Source organism: Sphaeramia orbicularis, chromosome 9, assembly GCF_902148855.1.
Source record: "Sphaeramia orbicularis chromosome 9, fSphaOr1.1, whole genome shotgun sequence".
NCBI classification, from domain to species: Eukaryota; Metazoa; Chordata; class Actinopteri; order Kurtiformes; family Apogonidae; genus Sphaeramia; species Sphaeramia orbicularis.
The window spans coordinates 19320129-19342635 of record NC_043965.1 but is presented as its reverse complement, the minus strand read 5'-3'; the positions used below and the strand labels follow the sequence as shown (position 1 = coordinate 19342635).

The 22507-nt window shown below is 37.0% G+C and overlaps 3 protein-coding genes across 7 annotated transcripts; all 3 read right to left on the bottom strand.

Moving 5' to 3' along the window:
• Window positions 1–629: 629 nt before the first annotated feature.
• On the bottom strand, window positions 630–1458 carry ccl27a (chemokine (C-C motif) ligand 27a). The gene is made up of 3 exons (XM_030143119.1): window positions 1302–1458; window positions 958–1078; window positions 630–856 (listed from the first exon to the last, which is right to left on the bottom strand). The coding sequence occupies exons 1-3, from the start codon at window positions 1363–1365 to the stop codon at window positions 742–744; spliced, it is 300 nt and encodes a 99-aa protein (XP_029998979.1). The 5' UTR covers window positions 1366–1458; the 3' UTR covers window positions 630–741.
• Window positions 1459–5492: 4034 nt separating this feature from the next.
• On the bottom strand, window positions 5493–8321 carry avp (arginine vasopressin). Its single transcript, XM_030143116.1, has 3 exons — window positions 7390–8321; window positions 6276–6480; window positions 5493–6171 (listed from the first exon to the last, which is right to left on the bottom strand). The coding sequence occupies exons 1-3, from the start codon at window positions 7507–7509 to the stop codon at window positions 6035–6037; spliced, it is 462 nt and encodes a 153-aa protein (XP_029998976.1). The 5' UTR covers window positions 7510–8321; the 3' UTR covers window positions 5493–6034.
• A 2595-nt stretch (window positions 8322–10916) lies between these two features.
• ubox5 (U-box domain containing 5) lies at window positions 10917–22314 on the bottom strand. 5 transcript variants are annotated; one of them, XM_030143107.1, is made up of 8 exons: window positions 22198–22314; window positions 21316–21377; window positions 20297–20398; window positions 18628–19373; window positions 16592–17187; window positions 16305–16490; window positions 13782–14069; window positions 10917–11303 (listed from the first exon to the last, which is right to left on the bottom strand). In XM_030143107.1, the coding sequence occupies exons 2-7, from the start codon at window positions 21367–21369 to the stop codon at window positions 13843–13845; spliced, it is 1911 nt and encodes a 636-aa protein (XP_029998967.1). In that variant the 5' UTR covers window positions 21370–21377; window positions 22198–22314; the 3' UTR covers window positions 10917–11303; window positions 13782–13842. The 5 variants fall into 5 exon arrangements, with proteins under 5 accessions (XP_029998967.1, XP_029998969.1, XP_029998968.1 ...); XM_030143109.1 differs by having other exon boundaries at window positions 10917–11292; XM_030143108.1 differs by having other exon boundaries at window positions 21316–21436; window positions 22198–22305.
• Between the last annotated feature and the right edge of the window lie 193 nt (window positions 22315–22507).

Sequence of the window (22507 nt, the reverse complement as noted above, 5' to 3'; positions counted from 1 at the left end):
CTAGGATCAGTGAGAATCCAAAGTTGAACTATTATCGTCTTTTAAATGCTAACCTCTTTCCACAATATGACGGAAACAATCAACACCCAGTTTTCTTTGGTTATATTTTATTTAAGTTTAAAAATCAGAATAATAAATGACATGTTACCTGAGAGATGAAAGATTGCAATGTTTTTGTAATTTATTTATTTATTTATTTATTTTACAACAAAAGTCATCATAGTGCATAATATGCAATGCTCATAAAAATGCAAATGAAAAATGATCATAAAATTTTCAAAAGGCGAGGCTCAGAAATGAGTGACAGCAGTAAACACAGTTAATTATATTACAGATGCCTGCTTCTTGTCACCAGTGGTTTGGAATATTTACATACTTTGGAATGAAATCAAACAAAGGAGCTCATCAAAACTTTCCAGCAGTTTTTATAGTGTTTTCTCTTTGCAGTAGGTTACCTCTTTATAGACTAGTCATGCCACAGGTGAGTCAGGTCAGGAATTTGACAAGACTGAACACAGAAAATACTTTTAAACATACACGGCTGAATTTCTCATAATGTGGTAACTTACTTGAGCTCTGATTGCTTTTCCTGAGTTACTGTTTTCAGGTATTTAGAATTTAGTATTATCGATAAAAGAAAACAATCTGAGAAACATTAGAGCTACTTTACTGTACAAGCTCTTGAAAGTCTTTGACATGCAGTACAACTACACGGGAGGGAGAGGTTTGTCATTTCACATCTCAGAGAGTTGTTGATTGGCTCTGGCTCCATCTCTTCCTTCGCTGAATGAGCATCAGAGTCTTCTTCAGCTTTGGGTGGGCACATATGGGCCTCCTCATGTCCTTCACATGAAGTCTGTGAACCCAAACAGACAGGACAAGAAATTAACCTACACTTGTACCGTCAATAATAGCCAGGATGTACGGTACTGCGCCTCCTTTTTGATATGAACTTACATCAGAGCAGAAATATCACAGACTCCGCTACTGGCTAGCTGCATATCCCATCTGTGTACCTTCATCAGAATGCGCAAAGGGATGTCCTTTTTTGTTACCATACAGCATTTTGGGATGCCAGCTGCAATGATGGGCAAATATTATTGTTAAATGTAAAATTAAAAAAAAAAAAAAATGACATTCATTTTTGACTGAAATTTTGTTTGTGCAAAGAAAACTGCCTCTTAAACTGATGACATCATCTTCTCCAGAGTATATATATATATATATATATCAATTTTTTTTTTTAAAGTTTTAACAGCATATTGTGCAGAATAAATAAACATATTGAGGTGTTGTCCTACCGTCACTGTGGTTGATGGTTAGCGCCCACAAGCAGACGATCACAAACCCAAGTTTCAGCTCCATGGTAGCAGAGGAAATGAGGGTGAATGATGGGAGGAAAATGGTGCAAGCTACTTAAACACTGTCACCAACCCACCCCCCACCTCCACCTCCACCTCCACCTGCTCCTCCACACACCCCAGGGTATGTGCGATATGTGAACACTGGTTCGATCAAACCAGTTCTACATCCTCTTAAGAGCAAAAGTCATAACTCATTTAAATGTGAATGCATCCATGAAAACAAATCTTACTTTTACGTTAGTTTTTTTTTCTTTGTTCAACCACCTTGTGTGTGGTACAGATAGGTTTATTCTAGACAGGCTTGAACAAGTTTAATAACCACTTTCAAAAGATTGGATCTTATTTGATTGATAGATACTGAATGAATGCAGATGACTCATCCCTAACACGTACTATTTTACAGGCCACAGTTACACACTTGAGGCTACTTGTCAGTCTGATTGAGGTCAAATGCGAGTTTAACCGATAAAGTTACTTTTATGGCTGTTCGCAAAGGAATTTTCTCTTTATTGAACCTTTCTTAAATGTTTTATCACCATTTATTTTAATATTATCCTCTGTATTGTGCATTTTTCACTGTAAATCATATATTTTCATGTATTTAATTTCCTATATTTAATTTAGATGTTCATGAAAACTCATAGTAATGTAACCCTGAAATATTGTTTGTCTCACCGGGGCTGTGGGTAAGGCGGGTTACAATGGTATTCTTGGTGTTGATGTTTTGCTATCTTCCGTGCTAATAATCACCAAACGGCAGGACAGTTTCAGCAAGCTTTATTGTCAGCAGCTCAGGACAACATACACTGCTCACGCTCCACCATGGACTTAACTCTCGTGTCACGCCAAAACAGGTTGTACTACAAACAATAAGCAGGAACCAAAATATTAAGAAAAAGGCAAGAAGAAACATAATAAAAGAATATATAATATAAATTGAGTAAATAATTAATGAAATAATATGTAAATTACAACATAAACAAATGTCAAAATAATCAACAAAAATTAATGATTTGGAAATAAAATAATATTCAAATTAAACGTTACAGTAATATCAAAACAGAGAAAGTGACTTCTTCAGCAAATCTATCATTAACTGAAAATTAAAAAGGTGTTTATCCACTGTCATTGATCCAACTCCATGGGTTTTACTGGTGAATCAATGTTATAGAAGATGACAGTGTTTCCACATTCACTACAGAGCCTTTGAACATTCAAATGGGTCATATCTGATGACCATGAAAAGATGACAAACTGCATTTCACAGTAGAATAGAGCAGAATAGAATAGAATAGAATAGAATAGAAGCGTTATTGTCATTGCATAATGAATACAACGAAATTGCACATGCCCCCCACATAAAAAAAAACAAAAAAAACCCAAAACACAAATAACATTCAAACTACACTCTTCCCACTCATAAATACATTCAACAAGCACAACAAACACACCAAACACATCAATTTTAAAATAATTCAATATAAAAGTGCAACTGTATAAAAAAAGTGCATCTGTATTTAAGTCCCCTGGCTTGGATTTTAGTGTGCTGGTGACGATGGTGTATGTTGGTGGTTTAGAGCGTGGATAAAAACTGTTAATGAGTCTGGTGGTACGTGATCTGAGTGACCTGTATCGTTTCCCTGAAGGCAGAAGAGTGAAAAGGTGATGACCTGAGTGGGAAGTGTCTGCGCTGATGTTCCTGGCTCTTGTGTGGTAACGGGAGTTGGCAATGTCCTGAAGTGAGGGAAGAGGGCAGCCAGTGATTTTTTCTGCAGTTCTTACAATCCTCTGTAGTGCTGTTTTGTCCGCGACAGAGCAGCCTGCATACCATGCCGTGATACAGTATGTTAAAATGCTTTCAACAGCAGAGCGGTTAAAGGTCACCAGCAGCCTCTTGCAATTTTACAACTATTATTTACATGTATTGATAGGATTAGTGGATCAACAGGTATTAAATATTTTAGATCAGTAGATGCCAGTGGATGTTTGGGTCTTTATGGGTTAAGAAAAGTAGGGAAAGTCCTTAAATGACAAATATGAAGAATGAAAATAAGCAGGGAAATCAAGACAGGCCTCCCATTGTATCTGACATCTTGTAACAAATTTGTAAATATTGCTTTTTGCAAATTTGTGATGTTCAGGTTCATTCTACTGCACTTAGGTGAACAGATTATTATTATTATTATTATTATTATTGACAACAACAACCAGTATCAGATTAACCTGAGGTAAAACACTTGAATCAACATGTAATAGCCACAGTTATTGCATTCAGGTGTGTTGTACAAACCATTATTACATGTTGTGCAATATAACAGTGCGTGCAATACAGACAATATAATTAATGAAAAGAAAACAAAACCAAACCGTTCCCTTGGGAATTCTTGTATCAGGACTGGTGACAGACCGAACACTTGGTTGCTGAAAGCCGGAGTTTCGTTTGTATTTCAGTGTTTCAGCCCGCAATAGAAAAAAACATCGTACTGAATCTTAACAGTTCTCAGGTGGTGTATTCATGGATGGTTTATCCATTTCTGCATCATAGTTCAGAAAAATGTCTTCTGTCCTTATCTTATCTTATCCTATCTTATCTTAACTTAACTTAACTTAACTTATTAATTCTTATCTGATCTTTTCTTATCTTATTTATTCTTATCTTATTTGATCTGATCTGATCTTATCTTATCTTTTTTATTCTTACCTTATCTTATTTATTCTTATCTCGTCTTGTCTCGTCTGATACTCATTTATTGTTGTTACATGCCCTCCAGAGTACACACACCACATACGCCCATGTGGTTGATACTGGTAGAATGCTTTAATAATTCCAACATGTATTATTGGTGTGATAAATAAAATTAATGCATGGATTAATATGAATGATTTAAACTGTACATTAGCATTTTTAATACTAATCTTTGTAATGTCACGGACGTTTTTAACACTGGACACAATTTTGAAGCAAGAACACAAAAACTCACTGAATGAGGTTAAAGGAAATATATTGCTACATATGTAAGAATATTGACACAACAGACCGCACCCATCCACAGCCTTGCCCCCCGCTGTCTGACCACCAGAAGAGTTTTCAAAGCTCATATATGTTTAGTTCTTTCCTGTGTTAGGTTAACTACCAATTCGTTGGTTACTTCTCAACTCCACCTATGGACACATTTTACCTTAAACAGTAAAAGGAGGACGCTTGGACAACGAGAGGGTACACAGTAAGTCTCTGACTCATCAAATTGTGGACAGTGAAGGAAACAACAAGCTTAACACATAACAGCAGGTGGTGAAATGTTATGTCATATTTAAAACACTGCAACATTCTACCTTTCTTCATCAGTGCCCCGTTAAAAGGCCAACCAGAAAAGATTTTTTTTAACCTGTTCCTGCATGAATAGAGTTTATATGTAATGCATTTGGATGCACCATGTAATTCTAGCTTTCATTCATTCACTGTGCAGTTAAGTGAAAAAAAGGAAGCATAAGTGGCAAAAAAAAAAAAAGCAGATATGCCAAACATTAGTTATGAGTAGCGTCAACATTTGGGAGGTCTTGCATCTTATTCCAGCTGGATCTGGGAACACGTTATTTAACTTCCAGTAAAATTTTGGCAGACAGACCAGCTTTCAATCATCTTATGCATGCAGACACTTTGAAGTCATCTCCAGAAATTGGGCACGTTTTATACAATGGAGTACAATTTGTGCCCATAGATTACTCAACAGGCTTTATCGATTCCTTATCAACACTTTGAATGACCATGATGTGTGATCTTCACCTTATTATAGTTAGGATCTAGTGTTCTTAAATGATCAGTGTTCTTACCCATTTCCTAAAGCACGGTTCACAAATAAATTGTGCATTTTGGAGGAATAACATGAGAAGATTTCTCATCAATTGCAGACAAATTCAAGTAAACTACATGAGTTCGCATAAAGCGGTTAGAGTAGCTGTGGATTACACAATAACGCATTCCTTTCACTCTTACTCACCTCTATAAAATACAAGCAAGAACAAAGAGGATTAACGATTTTATCAGATCATCAATTTATGGTGTCATTTTGTCAAGTGTGAAACAAGAAGGGACAAGATGAAGCTATTTTGGCAGTGATACATCATTTATTGTTTCACCCCTGTTGTGAATATACAATCATATTTCTACCACATATTATTTCAAACAAGAAGCAAATGCACAAGTGTGGTCTTCCAGATATCTGACACTGATGTCTTTAACAGCTGTAATCTCCAATATCTGACTTATGTACAGTGTTTTTCTTCTGTGGCTTTTTTATTTCAACTAGAGCACTGTGGTCGTAATATTTCTCTCATTCAGAATAACATTTGTTTACAGTATGTGCATTTGTATGTACATTCATATGAGGGAATCAAATGGGGAATGTATAGTCGCTGGCATTATCTTGATTCCTTACCCCAAGGATGTGGAAGAAGAAAAACTGTACCAATCACAAAAGAAGTTAAAGGTATTCTCTTGTGACCAAAGGTCGTCCTTACTGATACTTAATTATACAGGATTAATAGAGTTCAAAGTTTGACTTGGCACAGGGTTTGCTAGAAGGTTTCGAGGCTTGTAGTGGAGCAGGGATGATGTTGGTTTTTGCTGCACCTCTGGTCCCTGAGGAGCAGATGAAGTTCCAGGCACAGTGTCAGTACTCAGTCTGTCCTCTGCTGGCCACGTGCAGCAGACGCAGCAGCAGGTCTGCAGGCAAACTCCCCACAGAGCTGTGGGCTGGTTCTGAAGCCTCGGCCTCACCCAGGCAGTCGGAGTCAACCACACAACTCTCTGTGCAGGGGAAAAGAAAAGAAAAGAAAAGAAAAGAAAAGTTATTTCCACTGTTACCTTGGAGAACCCAGTATTACCTCTATTCCTCGTCCCACCGACTCTACCTGAGTTACAGCAGAGTCCAGAAGCAGCACAGTGTCCTCCCTCAGATCCACAGGATCTCCCTCCGGCCTGGCAGGGGGTAAACAGGTAGTTCTCCTCCACACAGTGAGCTGTTTCCGGGGAGCCCATCAGGCAGCCCAGCCCCTCCGCACAGCAGATACTGGGGCCAAAGCAGCGGCCCCTGTCCCCAGGACCACATGACATGCACTAAAGGTAGAGACAGGTTATTCTTTCTATTTTGCACTGGAATAAGTAGTCAGATTTCCCCTCTTTTCAATTTTTATTTATTTATTTATTTATTTTTTACCATATTGCATTTGCATGGATAAATGGTGTTATACAAATAGGCTGAAGTGCTGTTGCAATATACTACTAATATGCAGAGCATCTATCCTGACATGTTTGACTCTGGAGAAGACCCTCATTTTCAGACACTAATAGCTGATGAACATATGGGCTGACAAGAAACTGATCTGTAAATACATATCTCACATACAAAAATTCTCTGTTTCTATGTGTAGATTCAAGATTTTTATTTGTCACGTTTGTGGCATGAACAGTGAAATGCAAAAAACTGTCCGAAAGACCATGCATAAAAATGAGTCAAATCTACAAAAACGTACTCTTAAGGAGTAAAGTCCCACAAAAATAGACATAAAATATTAAATATATAATAATAATAATAATAATAATAATAATAATAATAATAATAATATATTAAAGTGACTGAAAATGCTATATTACATCTCATATACTTAATGAAATTTGTTTCATAATTGTAGGTCTCGTCTGTCACATAAAATTGTGACAAAAGAACGATTAGAATAGAATATTATAGTGCTCATACGAACATATGTGCAATGACATAAAAATTTTTTTACAGCAATATTGAGCCATTTTATTACCTTTTTCTTCTGACAAAATACCAACCAACCAAATAATAATAATAATAAAAATAATATTAAATAATCATAATAATATCCTTTTCCACTTCTAGGCTATTTGGTAAAATAGACTCGTGGTGAACTCAAAATGTGTCATTTCTCAGATTAAATCCTTATTAAAGGTCTGATAAAGTGAACTAAAGGTCCATAATCAAAGGGTGTGTGTCCTCACCTGTCTGATCCCGGTCTCGGGCAGAGCTCTCTTGCCTCCTCGAGGACAGTTCTGGATGTAGCACGCGGAGGAGAGCGCGATGAATCCCAGGACGCACAGGGGCAACATGGAGTGAGACATGGCTGCAGGTTGTGGATGATCGGAGACTGACAGGCTCCATCCGCCGATTTCTCACTTATAAAGTGATGGACATAATCTGGCAAAGCCATTGACACTCGTATCTGACGTCAGTGTCGCGCGGACAGCCTCTCCTCCGCGCGCCGGTGGCCTTCGGGCGCGAGCGTATGCGTGCGGAGGTGCGTGTGCGCGAGAGGTCACGGCAGATGTGGTTGTGCATTGGATGTGTGTCATCAAACAAATATACACAAGAAAACAGCGGAGGGACCGACTGGTAGAAGATGTTCGTTCTGTATTCCAGACTGCGCTACACGCATTTAGAATAACTGAATAATGTCATCAGCTGTGGAAGGTAACAGGAGGGCACGCAGTGAAAAGACACCCACTAACACCTGATTGGACTTTGTGGACAGATAATTACATTTTCGCAGATAAGGCCTCTGATGAAGTACATTTCATGATGATCATGTAAAGACATACTTGTGGATTTTTGTCTCATTAGAACATCTGAACCAGCATCATGGAGACCACAGGGTCACACATATTACACCCCTGTTATATACAACTCTGATAATGAGACAAACAAGATTAGCATTTCAAATAAACTAAAACACAGCAGGGTCATTATTCTGATCAGTGTATCCATGCTTAGAGATGACTCACACCAATTAGTTTTTATGCAGATGATTAACATGTAAATTATAAGTGGTAAACTGAGCATCAGAGGCAGGCAAAGGTGTCAAAGACTTTGTCTAATATTCAAAATCAGAAAGTCTGATGTTATAACACTGAAACTAGTTAGTATTAGTCTAAAACATGATATACTGTATATTAGTATTAATATTATTAGTAGTAATGTATTTGTCCATTTAACGGAACATAATACATATGTACAGGGTGGGGAAGCAAAATTTACAATGAACATTTAGTTGTTTTTTCTCAGCAGACACTACGTCAATTGTTTTGAAACCAAACATATATTGATGTCATAATCATACCTAACACTATTATCCATACCTTTTCAGAAACTTTTGCCCATATGAGTAATCAGGAAAGCGAACGTCAAAGAGTGTGTGATTTGCTGAATGCACTCGTCACACCAAAGGAGATTTCAAAAATAGTTGGAGTGTCCATAAAGACTGTTTATAATGGAAAGAAGAGAATGACTATGAGCAAAACTATTACGAGAAAGTCTGGAAGATACTATTAAAGAAGAATGGGAGAAGTTGTCACCCCAATATTTGAGGAACACTTGCACAAGTTTCAGGAAGCGTGTGAAGGCAGTTATTGAGAAAGAAGGAGGACACATAGAATAAAAACATTTTCTATTATGTAAATTTTCTTGTGGCAAATAAATTCTCATGACTTTCAATAAACTAATTGGTCATACACTGTCTTTCAATCCCTGCCTCAAAATATTGTAAATTTTGCTTCCCCACCCTGTACATACAATTTGGATATCTATATTAACCCTTTCATGCATAAGTCACTCCAGTGGACAGTTATTTTCCAGCTGTTCTCTTGTATATTAATGGGTTTAGTTGTTTTAGTTCCATATCAGCCAACACAGTGGACACTTACGCATCATCTCATATCCTGACATTCACACCATTACTATAACTTTGCTGTTCTTGATAAACTTGATCTGCATTAACATGTTTGAGTGTAAATCAATTGTTATTTGTTAGACAAGAAGGTTTTTTTTTTGCACATTATCTCGGTGAAGTGAGGAATTAATAGCATTAGAATATGTTAAAATGTGAGACGACATCGGATTAGCAGCATTAAACATGTTTTTGTTTCATTGTTTTCATATCCCTCTCTGATATTGGGCTTTAAACATGTTTCTTTACTTCAAAAATTAAATGCATGGATATTTTTGTAACTCCACAGAAAAAAAAAAACTCAATCGCATTGTTTTTTTCATGCCTAAGGAGGAATAAAAACAATGAAAGAAAAAAATCTCGACCATGGTTCTCACAATTAATGCATGAAAGGGTTAAGTATGGACGAAAAGGCATAGGCTGAAGCAACAGCTTATTTTTGCCTACCCCATTTACAAGACGGAAAGTTGCAGAACCAAAACAAGATGGCACAGTTTTAAACAGTATACTATAAATAAAACAAATAATAGAAATCTAAGCAAAATTTGGAATTATACTGATAATTGGCTTACTTTAGCCTAATATTTTATATTTATTGAATACTTTAGTTTTAAACATCCTTTTAAATTCAGTGACTGATGTGCATGTTTTTAATTCTTTATCAAAGTTATTCCTTAAGTTTGCTCCAATTTCAGATATACATTTGCCTTTTGTGTAAGTCCTTGCCTTTGATATATTAAGGATCAATCAGCACTTTTGTCTGCTGATACTGATTATTAGTAGCCTGATCAACTGCATATATTTAGTACTGATTGCACTACAGACTGACTAATCTTAGTATCAAGTAACCCAACACAAAAAAATTCATTGAAATATATTAAAGCACATAAAAACAGAGACCATACACAGTTCAATATTATGAGTTTTCACACTGAACTGCAGGGATTATGAATAACATCACTACTGAATGACTACTATTTTTAGATGTCAGTGCTAAAAGTATCATTTGTCCGGTAGATTTCACTATGGGCCAGACACTGATAAGGTTGTCACATTTATATATTTAAGGTGAAATTGGATAAATTAAAATGTAGCGACTGATCAAGGCAAGAATAGAAATATCAGTCCCTATATTTGGTCATTTATGCATTAGTTACATATTATCTGCATTATACGTACATATAAATATATTTTAAAGATATGATAAAAACTGAAAGCGCATTTTGATTTAATCTTACATTTGACAGTGACTGCATAACCTGAACATCAATAAAAACACCAAACCTCATTATTAGCATTATTAAATTTTAATGTGTTTAATGCACCTCTTACATTAAACCTGCTCATCTGTGTCTGTGTTTCTCAAGCAGAAAACTGATTCTAGTCTGTTCTTACCAAGCGGATACAGGATCATGACCTTGGTTAAGTTTAATGTTGTCAGGGAAACCAACATATAAATTATGCTGTTTTTGATTTTGGAGCTTATAACATACAGTTTTTCCTCCCTACTGACTTCGGCCGATTTGACTTGTTTGTGTGACAAATGACTAAAGTAATGAGGGTGAAGTGTTAACGGGTAGAAAAAGCATAGATGTACAAGGACACTCAGGAGATGTTATAGGCTCTGCTTGGAAACAGCGAACATAATGTACTACTTAACAGTGCGCCATTTTGGGAAAGAAGAAACATACTGAATAAATATACTGGGAGATGGATGTCGTCAGCAGCATTTCATAAACTTTTACAGAAACACAAAACTGATTCTCTTGAACACACTAACGGTAATAATTGAAAAAGTATTGAGAATTCAGTCAGCAAGTGCACTTTATTAACATGTCAAAAAAACATGTACATCTACAGACAGGTCACTAATATTAGACTATTTTCCATTTATTATCTACTTACGACAGCAGAACCTATTGGATTACACACGTGGGTAGATGAAAAGATGTAGCAGAAGGAGATGGACCTGAGATGAGGCCAGGGTTGATATGAAATTCGGTGGTCAGCTGAAAAGGTGAGCAAGGCTATGTCTATTTCCTCACAATGATCCTACAGCCTTGGAAAACCTACTTGAATTCTTCTGTCCTGTTGCTCTCGGTGCGTCTCTTCTCCAACCCTTCCTTGTTCAATCTCAAGACATCCATAAATGTTCTGTACAAGGCTGCGACACTTAAGTCCTCTATGAAAAGGCTAAGCCAGAGAGAGAAAGAGAGGGGGTGAGGGGGGTGATAAATATTTTATATATATATTTGTTTTTACATTCTTTTCACAAGATTTTTATAAAGTTCTTTGCTTTCAGTAATTTCCTTTATTGACCTGTGACCTTATTCACCTGTGGAAAGTAAAAAAAAACCCCAAAGCCATTTCGATTAATGTTGGTGATGTTGCGACTCTAAGGGAAAGTTTAAGATACTTATCCCATAAAGACCCAAACAGCCACTGGCGACCAAAACCATCTACTGATATAAACATGGGTAGATGGGATAAATTATTAGCATAATACTGGACTGGTTTGGATTTCACCCATAAAGACCCAAACAGCCAGAATCATCTACTGATATAAAATGTTAAATACCTGTTGATTCACTAATCCTATCAATACATGTAAATAATTGCTGTAAAATGCAGTTTGTCATCTTTTCATGGTCATCAGATATGACCCATTTGGACGGTCAGAGGCTCCGTCATGAACATGGAAACACCGTCGTCTTCTACAACATTGATTCACCAGTAAAACCCATGGAGTTGGATTAATGACAGTGAATGGAGACACTTGGTTTATGTTCAGTTAATGATAGATTTGACTGAAAAAGTCACTTTTTCTTCAGTTTTCTCTGTTTCTGATAAAATAACCCTCAACTTCAATCTGAACTTTAATGAACATCTACGTCAGGGGTGTCAAACTCATTTTAGTTCAGGGGCCACATACAGCCTAAAAAGATCTGAAGTGGGCCAGACCAGTAAAATACTAACACTAATAAGATAAGAACCTATAAATAATGTTAATGCTAATGTTTTCTCTATGTTTTAGAATGAGCAAAGTAAAAATCCAATATGAAAATATTTACACAACAAACTGTACTTGAACATTACATGGAAGAATATGAACCTAAAAATTCTTAAGAAAACAAGGCCTAAGTGCCAAATAAAGAATATTATGCCTCAGTTGATCATTTATACATGTGCATTACAACTTACAGATCACAGTGGATCTACAAATACACAAAACATTCAGTAACAGGCAGAATATTACAATATTTATTCATGTTTTGGTTTGTAAATGTCCACATTTTCATGTAATTTTACTTTTATACACAAAAACAAGATCCCCTTCAGATCCAGTTAGTGTGTATGTGGTCCCTGAAGTAAAATGATTTTAAAACCCTTGATTTTTAAAATTTTCAGGGAAATTTTTGCATTTCACAAATTCATCCCATGGGCTGGATTGGACCCTGTGGCGGTCTGGTTTTGGCCTGTGGGTTGTATGTTTGACACCTGTGATCTACATGATCAGTAAATTAAACAGAGGAAAATACCTGACTTCCACTGAAAAATGCAAAACACAGAATATTATAAGAAATGGTGATAAATCACTAAAGAAAATTTAAACAGAGGGAAAAACTCATTTTGCGAACTGCCACAAAAGTAGTACTGGGTCTTTATGGGTTAAATGAAAGGCTGATGCCAGTATTAATGAGAAAGTTCTGCTGCACCAAACCACCAGCACATAAAAAAAAAAGACCAATGGTCCTGTAGCTTACCGGCCAAATTAAAAGCTTTGGGAAATGTATCCAGATGCCATTTATTATCACCCAGTTATGTGTATTTATTATATTACAGAAATAGCCCATGTTTTGGTCATATTCCAATCAGATCTGTAAAACATTCAAATTCCAACTTGATATCATTGATATTTACTGATTTATTGTATCAATTCACTTCCTATCTGTTATAATGGGAACATTTTTCAAAGTCTCACCAAATCCAGAATCAGATCAGGATTGAAATAATTGCAATACCTTGTGCTGACATCATCATAAAGAAGCTGTATACCAAGTTTGAAGTCAATCAGAACTGTAGCTTGGGAGAAACAGACGATTGAAATGTTTTCCCCATAAGAGCCCATGTTAAATTTTCCGTAAGTTCCCAGATCCAGAAGAAGATCCTAATCAGCATGTGGACATTATGTTTTGGTCATCTCCCCATCAGGGCTGGACTGTAGAAATTTACACTTGATATCATTTATATTTTTACTGAGTTATTGCGTCGATCCACTTCCTATCTGTTATAATGGGGAAATTTTTCAAAGTCACACCAAATCCAGAATCAGATCCGGATCCAAATAATTTCACTAACTTTTGTTGACATCATCATAGAGAAGCTGTATACCAAGTTTGAAGTCAATCGGAATTGTAGTTTCGGAGAAGAAGACGATTGAAATTTTTGTAACGGACGACAGACGACGACGACAGACGACGACGACAGACGACGACGACAGACGACGACGACAGACGACGACGACGACAGATGACAGATGATGATGGACGCCACATGATGACAATAGCTTATGGCCTGTCGGCCGGTAAGCTAAAAAGGCCATCAAGGATCTGCAAACTGCTTGTACATTTGACTCATCATGCCACTTGTGGTGATCGGCGCTGTGCTCACCTTGAGACAGCCCTGACCTCCTTTGAATATGAAGGTGTACGTTGGTCTGTTATGCCATCTGTCAGTGATGCACACGTGTGACATCACCACGCAGAGTACAGCTGTGGCAGGTGGGACACAGGATGTGATTGGATGTAGAGGTAGTGACAGAGTGGAGCTGCGGTGACGATCGCCTTTGTTGTAGACAGATGCGGCAGAGCAAGTGTCCACAGGTGAGGCTGTAGACGGGGGAGGCAGAGGAGGAGTAAACAGACAGTGAACGGGAACAAGCACAGCATGTCTTGTCACCTGGAAGGAAAATATAAAACCCACTGTTAGAAAAAAATCAGTTGACTTATCAAACACTTCCGTTTCAAGACAGAGTAATCTATAAATAATGTTTTTATGTCACAGCTTCTTATTTGTGGAATAAACCAATTACATAAGTCATATTTCAATTTCATGGATAAACTAAATAACTGGACACTGCCACAAAATGAACTTGGCTTGTATTTTGTGAAATAAACTTAGACTTTCAAAAGTTTATTGAGTACTTCATTTTATTTTATTTTTTTCAATTGTGTGTGCCAAGTAATAGGTTCAGTTTAATCAAGGAAAGCACTTAATAACTTCTAATAGTTGTAGAAAAGGTCAGCTAATTTCCCAATTAAACATAAAACAACAAGACAATTTAAAATGGATTTGGAAAAAAAGGAAAAGACCCCTCCTCTCTTCTCAATGAAGGAGTGAGAAAAGCTGTAAAACAGAAATAAAACATTATTTACAAAGTTGTTTCACAGTGGTTTTATTCTAAAGTACAAACGTGAGTCCATACCTTTCCTGAGTGTAGTCTCACAGGGAGACATACCTGCTGCACACTAAAACTAGAAAAGGGATGGAAATGGCAGCATACCCTTAGACTGTACAGTTTATAAGAACAAGACAAAGCCAAAATTATGACTCCCACTGGCTTTTGCAGGTTTGAAGTGAAGAATCTTAATTTTTTCTGTTGCCATATTGGCTTCTGGAACCTGAAGTTCTAAGAACAGACATGTAGGTATTTTAATTGATGACTCACCATCTTTCATCCCTCACATATAGCAAGTTGTAATGAGACTGAAACTAAAATTGGGTTTTTATTTTAGGATAAAATCTTGCCTTTCTTTTGAGGCTAAGAAGAGACATGTTGCTGCCACTTTTGTCTGTGCTTGATTCTGGGGACATTATTTATATGAATGCGTCATCTCAGTGTTTAAATGCCCTTGATACTGTTTATCACGGTGCACTGAGGTTTCTTTCAGGCCTCAGAGCTCGGACTCATCATTGTGTTTCATACACTCGAGTTAGATGGACAGATCTTTTTACACACAGACTAAAACACTGGTATTCTTTTATCTACAAATGTATTTTAGGACTGCTTCTATCATATTTGCTGGTCTATCTGTTGGAATGACTTAAATAACTGTAGTCTCTGATCCCAGGATCTGTTACCTCTACAAGTTCCACAAGTCACACCAGAACTGGGAAAGAAAGCTTTTAAATTTTCTGCTCTCACTGCCTGGAACAACTTAAAGGAGATAAAACTGAAGTAACTGGTCTCTTTAAATACATTCAAAGTCATTCTAAATCAATGGGAAAAAGATAAATCCAGATGTAGATGTTTTCCTAATTGACTAAATCTGCTTTGAGATACTTTTAAGGAACATTGTTGTTATACATTTAGTACCTTTTAAACTATTGATAGTGTTTTATATGGATGTTCTCAGTTTAGTGTTTTATGTATGGTTTTAGAACTGACTTTTATTGTGTTTTATGTATATTTTCATTGTGGATGTATGGTTGTGATTTCTATTTTATGTAACTTCTGCTGCTGCTGTCTTGGCCTGGACACTCTTGAAAAAGAGATTTTTCATCTCTATTAGCTTTTTTCCTGGTTAAATAAAGGCTAAATAAATAACAAAAGATCATATGTGGACAAAAGGGGTAGATATGAAAAAGTGAAACAGGAGATGTGTGAGCTAATGCTATATGCTAGTTTACCAACCAACTTGTAGTTGCATAAAAACCCAAGGGGATACATTATTTTTCATATTTTGGAGGAACTAAAGGATTCTAGGTGTAAGTTACAAAAATTTTAAGTCAGTAATAACAAGACTATGAGTATTATTACTATATATTGTCGTGTTGTCGTTATTATCATTATAATAATTAGTTGCACTCTCATCCCCCCCTTTTCTCACTCTCATTCACTCTCCCCCCTTCCCTTTAACCTATTGCCCCTAATCAATCCATATTGTTTAGTTGCTCTTTACATTATCTTTTTCATTGTAATATGATGTTGTCGTTGTTTATCATTGTTTTTTGTTTGTTTACTTGCTCGATTTGTCTTTTGTTTGTTGTTTTTTCTTTCCACTGTCTCATTAACTGTATCACTAATAAATAAATAAATAAATAGAAAAATAAAAAAATTTGAAGTCTCCTTTTAGAGCAATTTTCACATTCACAGGACTTGTGTGTTTCAGAGTAGCTTTGAATAGACCCTACCTGTTATGATACTTGCTGTGCTGTTAATCTGACTGTGCTGAGGCTGGTCCAGTGCCTCAGGGTCAGGACAAACCCGTCTCTGCTGGGACAGGTTTGATGTGAAGGAGGGTCGGCCTCGCAGGGCGGAGGACAGGGCCTCGTCCAGGCTGGCTGACAAACGCTGCTCATGGGAGCTGCAGGTGGGGGCTGGGAAAATAAACAGGAGCAAATATCCACAAATAAACATGGCTGCTATGACTATGAACAGGATTTGTAAATTTAACAAAAAAAGATATTGCTAGACTGACTTGAAGCCTCGTCATTTCTTGGTCTTTTTGATTCAGGGGGTTGGTTTTCAGCTCCACTATCTGAAGTTTCTGTTGAGTCTGTGGGAAATCTATTAGGATCTTCTTTCTTTTCTCTGTCCAACTCTAATTTAGTATATTTGTTAAGAAACTGGTGGTTGGATGAGTCTTCCGTTTCTCTAGTCCTTTTTGTGCTTCCTGTACCAGTGTTACTTTCAAGAGCAGTACAGTTCATGGAACTTTCACCGGTACACAGAGACTTTAGTGATTTTCTTTCTACTGTAGATGCCACAAGCCTTGATGGATGTGGATTTTCTCCTTCCATTTGTCTCCCCAGCTTCCCATCTGTCCTCATCTCTCCTTTCTGCAGGAGGAAGTGGTCAATGCGACTCTTCAGCTGTGGGTTGGGAAGGGGTTGGGAGGATGCAGTGAATGGTACGCCAGTGAAGGGGTCACTGGGTAGTCGCCCCCAAGTGGCTTCTCTCTTCTGATACTCCTCCAAGGTCGTGTTATCTACAGACACACCACTGGGCAGCAGCATTGGTAGCGTCATAAGCTCCTGAGTTATGGGGTCAAGGAACTCTTCGGGGATTGAAACGCTGTAAGATTTAGGAAAAAAAGAGCAAACGGATGATTATTAATAACAAATTAAATATATTTTACTGTTACAATCTGTCATGTATCTATGAAAGAAGCTCAGAGACAGAGATCCAGATTGCCACACTTGGGTTGCAGTCTGTCTTTGTTGCTCAGGAAGGTGAAATGACCCTGAACCATCCAAATTCTATAAAAACTAAAGAGAGGAGCCTCCATGCTTCATATCATAAAACTTATAGCAGAGGATACACAAAGCATCTTTTATCAAAATACAAGAAGCAATGCAGTCCCATAATTTCTTGCAGCATCAGCCGACATCACAAAAACAAATGAAAAATAGGTTCAACTTGAAAATTACGAGCTTTCCCATTTTATGCCACTCCTTGCCCTACTTAAATATTTTGGGGTTTCAACAACATGTTACTACTAATAATAGAGTGAAATTAACAATGTAGCACAAATGTACAAATAATACATTCAGTTTACTTGAGTTGTTTTCTAATTCTCAAGTAACAGATGCCTCACAGGTTGTCTATGTATGATTTGTGACCATGCGCGTATGTGAAGTTTGTGCTGAAGTGTGTAGCTGACTAGAATTCTATGCTAAAGGTAGCTCGTAGTACACACTGTTGGATGAGGAGAAGAGGCAATGAAGAGGTTGAGTGAATGATTTTCACAACCCTCTACATAGAAATCTGTGTACACTGTGTATACTGTTATTGTGGATAAAGACAGTGAAGACTGTTGTTAGCTCTGTAAAGGAGTTCACTATTGTCAACAGACATCAGCTACCAGCACAAAACAGACTCCAATATAAATGTAATGTAAGCACACAAGGACAAATCTTCCACACTGCACATTTACACCAGATAAAGGTTAAAATGGATCATCTCTTCAGCAGGAGGAGATTCAACTTAATCATCAGTTAGTATATTAAAGGCTAAAGAGGTTGTTGTTATAAATTCAGACAATAAGATGCTTTTAATTGAACTGGGATTCATAATAAATATCAGTGGACAGGAGGGTGAGCATGAGCAACAATTCTGAATCTGACATCTGGTTTCATGTTTTTAACTGGTATTCTATATTTTCAGGTTGAACGCCCTCCTTGGTAATTTAGTAATAGTTTTCACCAGACCATCCACATTTATTTCCTGTATCAAACAACACAGTAAGAACATACAGAACAGAGCATGCTCCTAAGTCGTTCGTTTTCAGATGAGTCATCACAGCAGATCTACATCAGCTGCATTTGACATCACATTATTAGAAAGCTTAGTATTGTGTTCCGTCCCATCCAATTCAGTACATATTGTTCTTTATGAATCCTTATTCCTATCTTTCCTTGACCTTGAGACCTAGTCCAATGAGGTCAAAAAGTAGACTATTCAGCTGCAATCTGGAAAGCCTTATAAAGAAAACAATGGCTAGTTTAGAAATACCTTTGAGGTGTTGCTACTTGCTGTGGCTGTTTGGTTGGTTTGCATGAGGGGGCCAAAAACACAGGGCGTGGCAGCGGTCTGTCGTTGGCCTCATGGGCTTGTTTAATTCTCTCCACATCTTCTGAACAACAACAGCGAGCAGGCTGTCCCCACACAGACAAAGACTTGAGTCCCAGAGCAGATCCAGCACCGCCAAAAGGCACAGTCACACGCAGTTGTGTCACAGCGCCCAAGGAAAGCAGACCCCGGCTCCACAGCTCCACTTGCCGACAGTCTGAAGGTTGCGCAGGTGGAAGGGAGAGGAATGGAGGCCGTGGATGGAAACGTGAATGTGCGAAACACACTTTGGTTTCTTCTTTTAGTTCACAACGACCCACCAGTTTAAACTCAGACTCATTATTACTGGATTCAGTGTTTGTCTGATGTTTGTATGTGTGGTGTTTTTGCTCAGGTTCATCTATTGCCTCTCTACCCCACTCTTTGGCCTGAAGACTCCACTGATGGCCCTTACTTTGCTGGTATTTACTGCCACACTCCTGTGGCTTTTCTTGCTTCTGTTTATTTTGGTCCCTTGCTTCTTTCTCCTTTTGCTGAGCTGCTTTGCAGTTTTGGACTGGTGGAGATAGTGGATCAGAGCTGGTGCTTATCTCTAGTTTCTTGCAGGCTTGTCCTCGGTCCATACCCCAGGGCCACAGCTCCACATCCACCCTGCACAGCTCCACCTGGAAACCAAACTTCAGTGTCACCTAAGAGGAATGAAACATGGACACATAATGATAAGGACGAACTCTTTAAATCAACAAGTTTACAAAAAAAAAAAAATCACTTTTAAAAGTAACTTTCTAAGGATTTACTTTCCCCATTAGAAAGGAGGTAAATGTTGCCTTAGAAAACAGTCTGCAGACACACTTTCAGGGTTTCTTCAAGTTTCAACATTTTCAGTGATTAAGTTTAAGACCATTTTAACAACTACTTCATGTCCGTAATTTTGAAGAAAGGGCAAAGGTTATGAAGTTTCATATGGATAAAATTCACTACTAAGATGCACTGTTCCACTGTTCTCACACCAGATCTTCTCAAACTTGCACTTACCCATAATGCTTTTAATTTGCTATACTTAAAAGTAGCTATTTTTTACAACACTTTTTTGTCTGCTCCAATAAATTCTGACCAGCCTGCACAGTTTACATCAGCTATTACAGGTTTTATATTGGTCTCATTTTACAGCTTTGTTGAAGTCTGATCAAATACAATTTTCCCTAGTCAACATTTGATGCAAAGAGGATGATAATGAAAAAAAATCCTATTTAAGGCATTTAGATGCCTAAAATTCAAATTATTTGGATTTAAGGCTTTTTAACATTTCCTAAGGACCCACATGAAGTCATCTACTGAAAGCCTCTCTTTAACCATAACAGGATAAACTCATCAGTATTAATGCTGTCAGATGGGAAATGTTTAAGGTCTGAAATGATACTGTATTTAATAGAAAATACCTTAAATTACCTAATTAATAAAGAGAATACTAGTACAACGTCACTTCTGAGTCATACTCATCATCACAACAAATATGACTGTCTGAAAAAGTGGGAGGATCAAAAATTAATTCTCTTGATATCTGAGAAATAATTAAAAAGGCATAATCTTGACTGATTACAACAACACTGACCTGTACCGGTGGACGCAGGAAGTACTCCAGCTTGAAGCCCCGCCTTCGCACAGAGGGGTCTGATGACACAAGATTTGTGACATCATATCCATCAGCACACAGCTGTAAAAGAAAGGGAAAAAAATCAAAAAGAGAAATCTCAAACTGTGTATTTAAAGTTGGGGTACTGCTCTGCAAATGCAAATACTGGTCTGACAATGTAATTAGCCAAGATTTTGAGAAAATTGCAGTTTTTACTCTGCTGACATTTTACACTTAAAAAAAAAACAGTCTATTTATTTATTTGTATTTATTTATTATGTTTCATTGTGTTTTTATCTTAATATTTTATCTTCTTATTATAATTTATTGTGTTTATTTTACTGTACAGCACTTTGGAAACCTTTGTGATTATTTAAATTTGTCCTTTATAAATAAAAATTTATTGGATTGGACAAAAAAAAAAAAAAAAACATGTCGGTGCACACTACAAATGACAGCTAAGAGGTTGCTGGTACTGGTAATTTACAGTATGTCCATCTACCAAATTTATCTTTTTACCCCTTTTCTCCACTCTGTTGCAACTTGTAAGTGATTTTATTCTTGATAAATTAGAAAAAACAGCTTTAAACCATATAATAGCAGAGGAAATAAAGCATCAGATTACAAAATACCAACAAAAAGAACATAACAAGGTCAGCAGTGATTCAGTCTCCCACACAGCACTTTGTCCCTCTGCTTTTTTTTTTATTTTCACATCTTCATCCTCCTCCTCCTCCTCCATCCAGGGCTACTTCATGTCAATGTGACTGATTCTCTTTTCAATGTGGAATGTATTGGACCACCTTTGACAACAGTATTCTCCTAAGATGCAACTTCAAAGTACAAATAAGGATTGAATGAAAAATTTATTCAATGTGACTTGAGTGGTGTTGACTGCAAAAATTAACATCCCTAAGAGAAAACAATACAGAGGGGTCATCTGCAAACCTGTAATCCATGCATCCATACTTATCACATGTCATGGAACAGTGCGTCACCTTGTTGCAGTGGGCTGTCGTATGAAAGTGAGGCAGGCAGAGGTTCACAACCATTGTCCAACCTGTGAAGGCACATTGATTTCAGAGTTGTACACATCTCTTTATGCCACTTAGGCAGCCCCTAGGTCAAGGTAAAATGTGGTATGAATGGTATCAACTGATGACAACTATTCAGCTCTTACTGTCAGGCATCCGTCCTGCTTTATTGAAAGGCTACTTTTTGTTTACATCTGTGTTTATGCGTTTGACCTCCAAACAAACTTGAGTCATTTCAATTTATGTATCACGAAAGACCAGAATGAAGTAAGATATCTAGTAAAATGTCAGAATAACTTACTGAACACCAGAGGGTTGAACCTACCCAGTGTCACTACGTTCACTGATTTGTAGTACGTTATGTTAGCCAAATAACCAACAACTGGTTAAATACAGAACATATTTCAGTATCTGGAATATGAAGCATTTCCGTTTGCAACAATGCTAATCGCTTAATGGACTGTTTAAACATACAAGACAGACTTTCATGAAAACCAAGAAAATCAAGAGACAGCTAAAGCAATTAGCTTAACCAGATTCTATTTTAATTGTGTTTAATTGTAATAAATAATTAGCAGATTCGCCTTGAATTAAAATGACATTACGATAAGCACACGGCCCTAATATTGAGGTAACTAACGCTGGTAATTTAATAAACATACTGTATTTTATGATCTTTACACACCGTTAAAACCATAACATATCACAGTGTATTACATTTATCTGTACCGTTAGCGTTAGCTGTTGACATGAGGCTAGCTACGTAGCTGCGGTAGCTAATATAAAATTAACAAACAAATCCTCTTCAAATCCCCTTGGTAAACTAAAGGATCTATAAAAGCTTACTTTCGATCGGGGACAAACTGCGTTACACTCCTTTTTACGATTCCTTTCACTGACTTTAAAATGTTGCTGCTAGCCTCAAGCTAGCTAAACTAGTGCAACTACGGAAGCCGGAAAGGACATACCTTCCAAAACTATCCTTTAAAATTGAAATGTTTACTGTTGCGGGAAAGGAGGCAGCTGATGTTTAGAAAAGTAACATTTAACATTTATATTTTTTCTCTAGCATTTATGTGTTCTACACTTCAGTAAATAGCCTAACACTTGTTATAGATCTTCCCCTCCATGAGGATTAAACCAGAATTTACCCATC

Excerpts from the sequence above, each read along its gene's own strand:
- ccl27a (XM_030143119.1), bottom strand. The coding sequence starts at position 1,365 with ATGGAGCTGAAACTTGGGTTTGTGATCGTCTGCTTGTGGGCGCTAACC. Across the intron at positions 1,079-1,301 it reads AACCATCAACCACAGTGACG|CTGGCATCCCAAAATGCTGT; the intron begins GTAGGACAACAC and ends CCATCATTGCAG. Across the intron at positions 857-957 it reads TGTGATATTTCTGCTCTGAT|ACTTCATGTGAAGGACATGA; the intron begins GTAAGTTCATAT and ends TTGGGTTCACAG.
- avp (XM_030143116.1), bottom strand. The coding sequence starts at position 7,509 with ATGTCTCACTCCATGTTGCCCCTGTGCGTCCTGGGATTCATCGCGCTC. Across the intron at positions 6,481-7,389 it reads CCGAGACCGGGATCAGACAG|TGCATGTCATGTGGTCCTGG; the intron begins GTGAGGACACAC and ends CTCTACCTTTAG. Across the intron at positions 6,172-6,275 it reads TGGACTCTGCTGTAACTCAG|AGAGTTGTGTGGTTGACTCC; the intron begins GTAGAGTCGGTG and ends TCCCCTGCACAG.
- ubox5 (XM_030143107.1), bottom strand. The coding sequence starts at position 21,369 with ATGGTTGTGAACCTCTGCCTGCCTCACTTTCATACGACAGCCCACTGC. Across the intron at positions 17,188-18,627 it reads CAAGTAGCAACACCTCAAAG|CGTTTCAATCCCCGAAGAGT; the intron begins GTATTTCTAAAC and ends TAAATCTTACAG. Across the intron at positions 16,491-16,591 it reads AAGAAATGACGAGGCTTCAA|CCCCCACCTGCAGCTCCCAT; the intron begins GTCAGTCTAGCA and ends TTATTTTCCCAG.